The sequence below is a fragment of the Gopherus flavomarginatus genome, chromosome 3 (assembly GCF_025201925.1).
Source record: "Gopherus flavomarginatus isolate rGopFla2 chromosome 3, rGopFla2.mat.asm, whole genome shotgun sequence".
NCBI lineage: Eukaryota > Metazoa > Chordata > Testudines > Testudinidae > Gopherus > Gopherus flavomarginatus.
In genome coordinates, this window is record NC_066619.1 from 282753727 (window position 1) to 282767123 (window position 13397).

At 49.5% G+C, this 13397-nt stretch overlaps 1 protein-coding gene across 3 annotated transcripts in view; it reads left to right on the forward strand.

The window, feature by feature from the left end:
- Window positions 1–13397, forward strand: part of RAB11FIP5 (RAB11 family interacting protein 5) — a 111741-nt gene that overhangs the window by 52532 nt on the left and 45812 nt on the right. For all 3 annotated transcript variants that reach the window (XM_050943293.1, XM_050943294.1, XM_050943295.1), the window contains exon 2: window positions 11023–11480. In XM_050943293.1, coding sequence (XP_050799250.1) covers window positions 11023–11480 — 458 coding nt within the window. The remainder of the gene's footprint in view (window positions 1–11022; window positions 11481–13397) is intronic.

Here is a 13397-nt window from a genome sequence, read left to right on the forward strand (position 1 = left end):
AAAGGATGCCGCACTGCAGGACAGTATCCAAGTCAGGAATGGTACCAGGGTATCCTGCCTCCAAACCACATGCTTAGTCCACTAACTAAACCATATGTGATAAAGTTTTGTCCTGGAGGTGGGTGAAACACTTCCGCAGCAGTTTGAGGGGTCGATAAATACAATCACAATCCTACTTGCATTTCCGATACCAGGTATGGTCTTCACTGACCATCCCTTTAGAGCCACACAAACAGTGACGCCAAAGAATTTCTTGACTAACTCTGGAATATGTTTTGAATGGAGAAGGTGAGGGGTAGGGAGAGTAGTCCTGACTCAGTTGCTGTGTGCTTTACATATCCATCAGGGGCCTGGTCCCTCTCATCCTTATGGGCGTTGATGTATCCAAGTCAGTGCGCTAACCTCTGTTGCATGGAGCCACCTCTCACGCTATCTGGAGTGGCTCACAGCTGTGAGTGGCTACCTCAGGGTTGACTGTCAGAAAGTAGGGCAAACGCACCAAACTGGTGGTGGGTTCTGTGATTGGATATCACCAAGCCAGTAACGTGAACCTCTGGATCATTATCCCAGTCTTACCATGGAGTCATAGACAGTCCCCTTAGACCAGGGGTGGGCAAACTACGGCCTGGGGGCCGCATGTGGCCCTCCAGATGTTTTAATTTTGTCCTTGAGCTCCCACCAGGGAGCGGGATCTGGGGCTTGCCTTGTTCTGGTGCTCCAGCCGGGGAGTGGGGTTGAGGGCTTGCCCTGCTCCATGTGGCTCCTGAAAGCAGGGGCATGTTCCCCCTCTAGCTCCTACACTTAGGGGCAGCCAGGGGGCTCCACATGCTGCCCCCTCCTCAAGTGCTGCCTCCGCACCAACTTTTCCCTGCGCCAGTGGATGCTAGTTTCCTTGCCCCCAGCCCTGCCCCGATTCTGCCCCTGCCCCGCTCCCATTCCAACCTCTTCCCCAAAGTTTCTGCTCCCTCCCTGCCCCTATTGGACTCCTTCCCCCTCTAGCTCCTACACTTAGGGGCAGCCAGGGGGCTCCACATGCTGCCCCCTCCTCAAGTGCTGCCTCCGCACCAACTTTTCCCTGCGCCAGTGGATGCTAGTTTCCTTGCCCCCAGCCCTGCCCCGATTCTGCCCCTGCCCCGCTCCCATTCCAACCTCTTCCCCAAAGTTTCTGCTCCCTCCCTGCCCCTATTGGACTCCTTCCCCCTCTAGCTCCTACACTTAGGGGCAGCCAGGGGGCTCCACATGCTGCCCCCTCCTCAAGTGCTGCCTCCGCACCAACTTTTCCCCGCGCCAGTGGATGCTAGTTTCCTTGCCCCCAGCCCTGCCCCGATTCTGCCCCTGCCCCGCCCCCATTCCAACCTCTTCCCCAAAGTTTCTGCTCCCTCCCTGCCCCTATTGGACTCCTTCCCCAAATCCCCGCCCCAGTTGTTCCTCTTCCCCAAGCACGCCGTGTTCCCCCTTTTCCCCCCTCCCTCCCAGCACTTGCCGCCGTGAAACAACTGTTTCGCAGGGGCAAGCACTGGGAGCTAGGGGGAGAAGCAGGGAAGGCGGAAGCAGAGATGACCTGGGCTGGGGCTGGGAGCTGCCAGTGGGTGCAGAGCACCCACCAATTTTTTCCCTGTGGGTGCTCCAGCCCCGGAGCACCCACAGAGTCGGCGCCTATGCCGGGAACCATGGCCAATGGGAGCTGCAGGGACGGTACCTGAAGATGGGGCAGCGCGCAGAGCCTCCTGGCTGTGCCTCCACATAGGAGACAGAGGAGGGACATGCCACTGCTTCTGGGAGCTGCTTGAGGTAAACACTGCCCAGACCCTGTATCCCTGACCCCCTCCTGTGCCCCAAACCCCTGCCCCAGCCCGGAGCCCCCTCCCATCGTGGAGCATCCTCCTGCACACCTATCCCCTCATCCCCACCCCTGAGCCCACACCCCCAGCTGGAGACCTCACCCCCCCCACCTCAATCCCCAGTTTTGTGAGCATTCATTACCTCCCTCCTCATACAATTTCCATACCCAGATGTGGCCCTTGGGCCAAAAAGTTTGCCCAACCCTGCCTTAGACACTCCAGTCAATCTTGCCACCCAGACAACTGGGCTTTTGTGACAATGTTTACTTACACCAGCAATCACACCACACCAGGTTGCTCCCAGTCCCAAGGCACCAGTCACTTACCTCAGATCAGTTGGTACTCCAGATCTTACACCAAAGACCATGCTGATAACCAATCTATAGTAAATTAACTAAAGGTTTATTAGCTAAGAAAAGGAAACAAATTATTACAAGGTTAAAGTAGATAAATAATACATACACAGGTGGGTCATGGTTTGTAATTCCAGCTGGTGGCAGTGATGTATTAAACAGCCAGTTGCCCAAAAGTCTTTTCAGGGTACCTGGATTCTGTCTGGGGATCTCCGCTTTGCCTCTGGTACACTTCCCTGTAAGGGTCCAAACAGTCCAGAAACCAGGAGCTTTCCCTGAACCCATGCTTACAGCTTCTCAGCAGAGGAAGGAAGAATGCCCCTTTAAAATAAGGCTATTCTATCCTATGATGTCGTGGCTGGCAAGGCATGAGACGGGAAGCTGCTCAGAGCCTAAATAGCCTGTGGCTCTGAGCGAGGCCTGGTTGGTATGGACTGAACGTTAATATCCACTATGAACAAATGCCCTTTGAGGCAGGGATGATGCTTGATACCCTATCTGAGAGGTGCCTTGCACATAGTGCTGTAGAACGGGTAGCTGGGAGCTCTGGCCTTTGCAAGGAACTCTGGTCTTAACAGTCGATCAGCGAGTCGTCTGATTTCAGACAGGGACTAAGTGTGATCTCCTGTGTTATGGATGCCTGGACCGTTTCCCTCTTCACTGCTCCCCGAGGCTGGTGGGTTTTGTGGTATTTAAATAGCCCCTTCGGCAGATTTAATTTTTTATTGGCACACGTTATGCTTTTGGTGAGTTGCTTACCACCCTGTCGTGGCAGGATTGCAGCCACATGGGAGTCTGCCATTCGTGGGCCATTACCCCACATGCCTTTCAAGGATGTTAGCTGCTGGGCGTCATGCTCGTTACAGCCATGGGCCAGACCACCTGCTTGTACTGTAGCATGACAGGCGTTTGAGGGGAAGACGCATGCTCGTCCTCTGTTAGCAGAGTGTTTCGCTGTTATGGCTGAGTCTTGAAGTGAATCTTAGCGCTGCTGCAAATAGGCAGCACCAGAGGCTGAAGCCAAAGAACAGTACAGCGTGGGTAACGCTAGTGCAGGCCGGTCAGCACGGCCTTGCCAGTATCCCTGGGTCTGTGAGCTGGAAGCCCCTCTAGGCAGGAGATGGCAGCTCAGACTCTCAGCATGTCTAGTCATTTGACCTCCTCTGAGCTGCGGCAAGGCAGCCAGTTGGGTTTCTTTGTGAAGTAGTCTGGTTCCTCGTGGACTGGTACCTAAGAGCAAATGAGGAGTGACCAGTGCCCTAGGGGAGAAGGGTGCATTGTCTCCAATTTACTAGTCAGCCTGGTCCTGGTTGATAGGAGAGATCAAATCAATCTCCTGTGAATAAAGGCACTGAATGCCTGTTAACTTACTGCTAGTGTGCTAGTGAGCAACGCTGCTTTACATGTTCAATAGCCCCTAAGGTATGTAATGGGAAGCCTCTCCTATGCTTGGAAATACCCTTGTAGGGTAGGCAGGTGGTTTTTACCATTGCATCAGGAAAACCAGCCACACCTCGCTGAGACCATCCGAGCCCTATCCAAGCCTGCAGCTTAGCACCTGTGCAGCCTCCCCATTGTTGAAGGACAAGAGCGCCCCTTTCTGTGTAGCGGCCCTCTTCCTGGACTTGTTATGCTCATGAGCTCTCTCTGATGCTTGCTCCTTTTGAGCAGAGTCAGCAGATGTTAAGGAAAATACAGTGCTGATGTTTTGAGGCTGTAGGCTCAATTTGCATTTCTGCCCCCGTAAGGTCAAAATGCAGCTCAGTTACATTTTAACCAGGTAATTTTACTTCAGTCTGTGGCATAAAATTAGAAACTTATGACTCCCCCAAATACATTCTTGTATTATTTCATGCAGACCCATATTTCACTTGGATCTTAAATTTTACCAGTGAGGCTTCCTTTGATAAGTGGGGAGTCAGGACTCCTGGGTTCTATGCCCAGTTTTCTCACTGTGGCATTGTCCAAGTCACTGCACCTCTCTGCCTCTATTTCCTGATCTGTAAAATGGGGATAATTACGTTGACCTATAAAATACTCAAGATGTATGGATGAGACGTGCTATGTAATTAAGTGGTGGTGGTCAACTTGCCTTTATAATACAGGAAGCTCCTCTGTTCACACACGATTAAAATAATGAAGTAATAGTTACAGGACTCCTCCTTGCTTTTCTCCAGAAGTCTCTGATAGGGCACATCACGTTTTGCATGGTGCTCTCTGTCCTGTATCTCAGAATGTTTTGCAGTAAAATAAAGGTGAATTCCCCTCTTCTTCCAGAAGGCACCAGCTGCAGCAAGATATTTCAGCTGAGATTTTAAATGGAGGGTGAGGAGATGGGACAGAGCGATGCAGGGCAGCGGTGCCAGATGGCATTGTGCTCGCTTGGCTCTCTGGTGCGTTATCTGCTTGCAGAACCTGCAGTGGCTGGAACCATCCGACTAGTGGGGGATAGACTTGGTCCAGTGTCTTCTCACTTACTCTGTACGTACAACTGGAGGCCCAGCTGTAGTATAAGCCCTGGTGACTCTGCATTTTTCTGGATATGTCCGAGGGTATCTTTTGCAAGTGGGTGGTTTGTGCTGACTTCCATCATTATTAGCACATCTCTGGGGATTTCACTGCCTCTCTTTCTGATGTGGCAACCAGCAGCCTCGGGGAGAAATGTTGCTGGCAATTGGCGGGGGAGGGTGGGGGTGGGGAGGAATCACATGTATCCTTGTTGGGGAATAGGTGGGCTGGGGCTGGGAGGAGAGGGTCTAAATGCTTTCCCTCCCTATCATTGCAGGAGATCCAGGTTCCAGAAACTCATCTCTCAGTTCTGCTACTCATGTCTATAGTGGGTCCAGCCATTGATGGAGGATGGGTCCATCAATGGGTATTAGCCAGGATGCGCAGGGATGGTGTCCCTAGCCTCTGTTTACCAGAAGCTGGGAATGGGTGACAGGGGATGGATCACTTGGTGATTCTCTGTTCTGTTCATTCCCTCTGGCTCACCTGGCATTGGCTGCTGTCGGAAGACAGGAGTCTGGGCTAGATGGACCTTTGGTCTGACCCGGTACGGCTGGTCTTATGTCTCTCTTACTATGAATTACTCTCAACCTAACACACCTGTGAGCTAGGTAGGGGATTAACTGCCACCACCACTGAAACTCAGCCACCTCTTGGGTGGAACACGGCAATGGTCTAACAGCAGCCATGCAGGACGTGAAGAATGCTCCATCCAACCTCAACTGCAAGAAAGACTGAGGGACTGAACAGAGTTTGGCGTTTGACCAGCAATTTGTTTACCATCACCTCTTTAAAGATATCATTGCACCACTTAAATGGTCATCAACCTCTCTGGATTTCCTCTGAAAAGGCAGAGCCATCAGCAGCACAGCCCCCTTCATAAAATGCTGTTGGCGTTGGACAAATGTCAAGCTAGAAGATTGCACCCTAACCAGTTTGCAGCACTTCTGCAGCCACTCTTAGTTTGGTCTCATTCAAGTGCTGGTCCACTTGTCTCACATTTACTTTTGCAGCACTGGCAGACTTACAGACATGTTTGTTTTTCAAAGGCAGGTCTCCTTCACTTTGCCCAAGATGCTGAAGGCAGTGGGCAAGCTGCAGTTGCCGCCATCAGTCTTCAACTGTGTAAAATCTTGTTACAAAGAGAACAGTGATCAATTGTTCTCCAGATCCACTGAGGGCAAGAAGTAATGGTCTTGATTGGCAGCAAGGGGCATCTGGGTTACATATTGGGGAAAACTTCTAGCTATAGGGATAATTAAGCACTTGGAACAACTTACCTAAGGAGGTTTTGGAGTCCCAGTCATTGGAAGTTTTTAAGAGCAGGTTGGACAAGGGAGGATCTAACTTACTTATTCCTGCTTTATGGAGTGGGACTGGACTAGATGGTCTCTTGAGGTCCCTTCCCACCCTACGTTTCTGTGATCAGAAGCGGTGCAAAGAGATACTTTCCCTCTGTTTTTTCATACTGCATTGAGTAACCTCACCCAGCCTTAAGCAAAACACAGACCAAATACTATGATCTCTACTCCGAGCAGTTATAGTAAAGCTTTACATTCACATCAACAGCTCATGTCCTACTGCATACATTTCGCTGGCAGCCTCCCTTAGAGGGTTTGCAGATGCTGGGACCTGAGTTGTTATAGCCCTGTTGTCACAAGTTGTCCCGTCACTTGCTGATGGCACTGTGTGGTATACACCCCGCAGGAATGGCGCAGGGGGGCCCTGCTTGTATTTTAGGTTTGAAAGACTTACCAGATTTTTATTTGCATAAAAATATCAATAAATGGCTGCTTATTGTCCTGTTTTAAAAGGAAAGCTGAACCGCCAAAGTTGTGTGTACCTAGTTGTGAAACTCAAACTGATGGGGCACTGTGGTGCGGGGAGGGGTAGTGCCTGTGACTTATTGCAGAGCGTGGGATCTTATTTGATTTGCAGGATGTGCTCCTGAATACATTGGGCATGGATGCTGCATGTATGTAGGTACCTTCCCTGTAATCTGACCAACAGGAGGTGATATGGCTAGAACAAAGAAAAATGTATCTGACACGCAGGGTGGTGTTTTGTTGTCTTATGCTCCTGAAGTGCCCCCGGAGGAAATTATGCTGCATAAACCCTGCATGGGAGCTGGCGTGGAGACACTTTAGCTGCAGGACTTCTTGGAGGGAAGTAGGTGTGTTCACAGCAGTTTCCTCCTGCTTGCTGGGATAGTTTTCCTAAGCAGCATTGCAGAGCTGCTTTCTTGGCAGCATTCATCCAGGAAGGCACCGACCACGAGTCTGTAGGTATCCTTGTTTGGACGCCGAGGGCAGATGAGGCCTGGTCCTGAGCTGTTCCCGTTGAAATCAGCGAAAGTTGGGAGTTTTCAGGGCATCAAGGCCAAAGCTGGGCTGGGCTGAAGGAGTATTCCTCCTCTCCCAGGTGTGAAAGGGCATCCCTGCGGGGCCAGGTGTTCTGTAGCTGTCTCAATGCAGACGATGCTGTGTTGGCGTTGTGACCTGGGAAAATGTTCCAGGTGGGCTCTGAAGCTGGCAGTCACTTGACAGAGATGCCAAGTTTCTAGGGTGACCAGACAGCAAGCATGAAAAATCAGGACGGGGGTGGGGGATAATAGGAGTCTATATAAGAAAAAGACCCAAAAATCAGGACGATCGCTATAAAATTGGGACATCTGGTCACCCTATAAGTTTCTGTTAATTTCTTTGTATTATGGTAGCACTCAGATGCCCTGCTTGGGGTCACAGCCGCATGGTGCTGGGTGCTGTACAGACGCACAAAGACAAGGGCCTGCCCAAAAGACATTCTCATCAGATTTTGAAACCAGACGTGAGGGAGGACCAGCTGGTAGGAGGGAGGGGGAGGGTAATACAGGCTGGCAGCCGGAGAGTTGTGAGGGTTTAACCCTTGAAACTCCAGCTTCTCCCACTACCCCACTGTCATTGGCAGGCTGGCTGGAGGGATTTGAAGGAGATATCGGGGTAGTGGCCTTAAGGGCGCCATGGCATCTTTCATCCCCAGGGATCCCAGAAAGCATTACAAACTGCATAGGAATCATTTCAAATGCTGTTGAAATTCAGCCATCTTTGGGGCCGCCCAGAAACCCTCCACAGCAGTTTAGGATGGGAAATGAAGACGGTGGCTGGGGCAGTAGTGGTCGATCTGTTGTTGCTCTGCAGTTTAGGACTGGCTTTTGAACTAGATGCTGTGCAAACGCACACAGACCGGTCCCTGCCCCAAGGAACTTGCAGCCTAATGGATACTGCAAGAGACTTTCCCCAGGAGACTGGGATTAAGGTCCCCCTTGTATGTAGGTTCCATAGTATCTGAGCACCGTCCAGCAGTGTGGTATGTGTACTTCACATCTGTCACCTGTTTCTTCCCTCATCCTCGCCCAAGGGGGCATGGTGTGTGCAGTGGAGCCAGGACTGGAATAAAGAAACTCTTGGCTTCCAGATATGTGCTTGGACCATGCAGCTATCCTACCTCTCCCATACCGCAATGGTTTTCTTCTACCCTCTTCCTTTCTAATAGACGCTCCTTAGGGCAGATTCAAATTCAGGCACAGGGCATGTGGGTTGGGAGAGCTAGTCAGTTACAGTTTGGGCACGGGAGGCATCTGCTCTTCAAGTCGAGCCTTAATTTTGAATGTCCAAGCTCTTCTCCTTTTAACCACAATCTTCTTTTAGAAGGTATTAATTGACTTTGCAGTGTAGTTGTAGTCATGTTGGTCCCAGGATATTAGAGAGACAAGCTGTGTGAGGTAATATCTTTTATTTTCTGTTCTCTCTCACCAGTAGAACTTGGTCCAATAAAAGATATTACCTCATCCATCTTGTCTGTTTGGTGGGATAAGATGGATTGCACCCTCAGCAAGTTTGCAGATGAGACTAAGCTGGGGGGAGCGCTAGATATGCTGGAAGGTAGTGATAGGGTGCAGAGAGTGACCTAGATAAATTGGAGGATTGGGCCAAAAGAAATCTGATGAGGTTCAACAAGGACAAGTGCTGAGTCCTGCACTTAGAACGGAAGAATCCCAGGCACTGTTACAGGCTGGGGACCGACTGGCTAAGCAGCAGTTCTGCAGAAAAGGACTTTGGGGTTACAGCAGATGAGCAGCTGGAGATGAGTCAGCACTGTGCCCTTGTTGCCAAGAAGGCCAACGGCATATTGGGCTGCATTAGTAGGAGCATTGCCAGCAGATTGAGGGAAGTGGTTATTCCCCTCTGTTCAGCATGGGTGAGGCCACACCTGGAGTACTGGGTCCAGTTCTGGTCCTCCCACTACAGAAGGGGTGTGGACAAGTTGGAGAGAGTCCAGTGGAGGGTAACTAAAATCATCAGGAGGCTGGGGCACATGACTTACAAGGAGAGGCTGAGGGAACTGGGCTTCTTTAGTCTGCAGAAGAGAAGAGTAGGGGGGATTTGATAGCAGCCTCCAGCTACTTGGCTGTTCTCAGAGGTGGCAGATGACAGAACAAGGAGTAATGGTCTCAAGTTGCAGTGGGGGAGGCTTAGGTTGGGTATTAAGAAACACTATTTCACTAGGCGGGTGGTGAAGCACTGGAATGGGTTACCTAGGGAGGTAGTAGAATCTCCTTTTTTTGAGGTTTTTAAGGCCTGTCTTGACAAAGCCCTGGCTGGGATGATTTAGTTGATGTTGGTCCTGCTTTGAACAGGGCATAGGACTAGATGACCTCCTGAGGTCTCTTCCAACTCTAATCTTCTATGATTCTATTCTATGTTAATAGACTAGTCGTTTTTAAAACGTGATCACTTAGGGTGTTCCTCTGGAATGCACACATAGTATTACTATGGAGGGTAATTTGTCTTAATGTGGACAAGTTACTTAGTGGAAATAGGGTGAGAACTGACTGTAGGAATATGCCATGCATCGGTAAAAGGTCTGTTTACAAATGGCACCTTCATGCCCTGAGTTGTGTGCATATGTGAATCTCATCAACCCACTATCCCCACATGAGCTCTGGGGGACACACTGTCCCATAGCGGGGAGAGCCGGATTCCAGGCTGGCTCAGACATTGTCCGAAAGCTTGTAACGTTCTGTTTGGAGCATCCTTGTCCCTGGTGGTGACCGAGCTCTGGTTGAGGTGGGAGGCCTGCCAGCGAGTTTGTCTGTCAGCTTTTTGTAGTCTCCTGTGGAATCCCACAACATCCTATATAGAGCCCCTTGTCCACGATTAGCCTCCATTAGCGTCTGGAGGAAATCCTTGCTGCGCTTGTACGTACTGGGCTCTGGCCTGCTGCCCTTATCAGATCAAAGCTGTCGTGTGTCCTGGGAGCCTGTGCCTTGGAGATCTTCATATAAACAAGGAACTTCTGACCTTCATGCATAAGGTCGGTGGTCCATTAGAACACTTAGCTAGCCAGACAGCAAGCAAAGCCAGCGTAGGCTAACAGCACACTGTGTTCATACAGTATGTAGGCCTGAAGAGAATCCTAGGCACTTTGCAGTAAAACATGGTCCTTAAAAATTAGGCCTTTCACTTTATTAGCCTGGAGTGGTGGAGAAGTCGACACCGGGTAGGGTAGTAGCAGCTGGGAAGTGTGGGGGAGGAGATACCTAAAGCAGGAGGAGGGAGCCAGGGCATGGGTTGAAGGAGATACCACAAGCCAGTTGTCCAGAGAGCTTGGCTTCCTCTCACCAGACCACCTAAGCTGTTTCAACAGGGATCCACCCTCTGGCTGTGGGATGGATCTTCAGTCCTTTGTGGAGAGAAGGTCCAGGGCTGGGGGGTCAGGAAACCTATGTTCTCTCTTCATCTCTGCCAGCGAGTTGCCGTATGACCTTGAGGAAGTCACTTTTCCTTTTTGGGTCTCTGCGTCTCCATTTTTTGAATGGGGATCCTAAAACTTGCCTCACCTCATGAGGAGGGTGGAGAGAATTAATTCACTAGCTTGTCCAGTGCTCCAAGTTCCTTGGATGCAGGGTGCTGTGGAAGTGCAGGTTGTGTCCTGGGAGTGAGCTCGGACCACACCCGCTCCAAGGACAACCCCCAGCGCCCGCTCTCAGGGATGTAACAAAACTGATGGCAGCTAAGCCTCCATGCACCAGGGTTCCCTGGCTTGTGAGAAGCAGCAAATGAAATAATTTGAAGAGCAGGCTGTTTGCATCATCTTAGTGACTAGGTGCTCTCCCCCGTGCAGTATGTCAGCTAATTCCTCGAGCACCCACGCAGACCTCATCGGTTCTGTTCTCCTTCTCTGTCTTACCTTAGGCCTTTCCCTCTGAGCTCAGTCCTTTCTGGCTCAGTCATTGTTCTTGGAAATAACAGGCTCTTCTCCCCTCTTCTCTCAAACTCCAGGTGGCACAAGCTACATTCCAAGGCCGGGAAAAAGGAGAAGGAGCGAGGAGAGATCCAGGTCACCATCCAGTTTACCCGCAACAACCTGACGGCCAGCATGTTCGACCTTTCCATGAAGGACAAGCCCCGGTCGCCCTTCGGAAAGCTGAAGGACAAAATGAAGGGGAAGAAGAAATACGACTTGGAATCTGCCTCTGCTATCATCCCCAGCAGCACAGGGGCCCTCGACATGGAGGAGGACTACGAGCTAGGGCGCAAGAAATCCAAAAGCAAGGGCAGTTTCTTCAAGAACAAACTCCGCAAGTCCTCCCTGACCCAGTCCAACACCTCGCTGGGCTCCGACAGCACCATCTCCTCAGCCAGCGGTAGCCTGGCTAACAACTTTGGCATAACCGTCAACGTTCCTGAGGGAACCAAATCCCCGAATAGACACAGCAGTCTATCCACAGAGCACTCTGGTAAGAGGATGCTGATTTTAATCACTAAATAAGGGACTCCCTAGGGTACTTTGGGTGCATTAACTAATTGCTCACCGGAAGGAAGTGTTCTTTATAAGTTACCTTCCTCTGTGAGGCCCACTATAAGCTTGAGTGGCTGGGGCTGGGGTGCTGGCGTGAAAGTGCCAGAGGTACTCCCCCAGTGATGAATGGTGGGTGAAGCTATTCTAATGCCAGGTTGACAAACCTGGAGATTGAAACCTTCTGTTTATGCGCAGAACTGGTACAGCACAGTCCGTAGCAAGGCACAATTCCCCTAGGGTGCCCTGCCAACCCTGGGGGAGGTGTCCTCTCCAGGGCTTAGACTGCAGCTGAAGACCAAGCTATCTTCAGCTCAGGAAAATGGTTCTGAAAGAGTGTAATCACTAAGCCTCGTGTTGAACTCTCTCCTTGGGGTCTAGTGAATACCATTTGAAAGAGAAAATGGGCCTCTCTGTTAATCCGTTCGGGGCAGAGGCGGGAGAAATGGTGGATCCTAACATATGGATGCCAGGAGCTGTTCTCTGTGCTGTCCCCAAAAGCTCTGCCCATCCGTACTTTAAAGATTCACTGTGGATCCACTTTTTCTATTCATAGAATTGTAGGACTGGAAGGGACCTCGAGAGGTCATCTAGTCCAGTCCCCTGCACTCAGGGCAGGACTAAGTATTACCTAGACCGTCCCTGACAGGTGATTGTCTCACCTGCTCTTAAAAATCTCCAATGATGATCATCATACAACACAGACAAAGAATTCTGTTCTATCTCTCGAAAGCAGGTTCCAAGCATCTGGTGTCTTCCCAGCAGTGAGCCTTGAACATACAGTGGTCAAGCAGAATGGAGCATTGACTTACTGAGCTTCCCTGCTGCCTCTCCTGTCTCACAAAACTTTTCAGGCTTGGATGAAAAGTGTCTAAACAGAAAGTGTCTGGACTCCAGTGACTAAAGCAATCTGAGTTCTGTGAGTCTTGGCACTCAGAAGGCAATGCACAGAACAGGGATGCCATCACGGTGCATTAACTTCTATTGTTTGCTGAGGAAAATCTTAGTCAGTCCACAAACGATTTGATTGGCCTGAGACAGTACATTCAGAAATTCCCTTACTAGCTCAAAAAAAAAAAAAATTAATTGCAATTAAAAGAGCTGCTAAACAATAATAGAATACTATTTAAATATTTTTGGATGTTTTTGACATTTTCAAATATATTGATTTCAATTACAATACAGAATACAAAGTGTACAGTGCTCACTTTATATTTATTTTTTATTACAAGTATTTGCACTGTAAAAAACCAAAAGAAATAATATTTTTCAATTAACCTCATACCATTACTGAAGTGCAATCTCTTCATCATGAAAGTTGAACTTACAAATGTAGAATTACGAACAAAAAAAACTGCATTCAAAAATAAAACAGAAAAATTTTAGAGCCTGCAAGTCCACTCAGTTCTACTTCTTGTTCAGCCAGTTGCTCAGACAAACAAGTCTGTTTACATTTGTAGGAGATAATGCTGCCTGCTTCTTGTTTACAATGTCACCTGAAAGGGGTAGTGTGTATCTGTCTCTTCCCCACACACAAGGTGTGTGTCTGTCTCTGTCTGCTATGCTGTCTCCCCTCTCTCCGGTTCGTGCTGCTTTGATGAGAGGCTACCATTAACAACAATGTGTTAACCCTTGAGGGCTCAGCCGAATGCTAGTTCTTCATTTAGCAGTAAGGCATGCCCTGGGAAATATCCCACCCTCTGACTCCACCACCTCAACCAAGCTTCACAGTCGTCATAACTGTGAACAGTATTAAATTGTTTTGTTTAAACTGTATACTGTGTATATCTATATAATATATAGTTTATCTGGTGAAAAAAATTCCCCTGGAACCTAATGCCCCGTATTTACATTAATT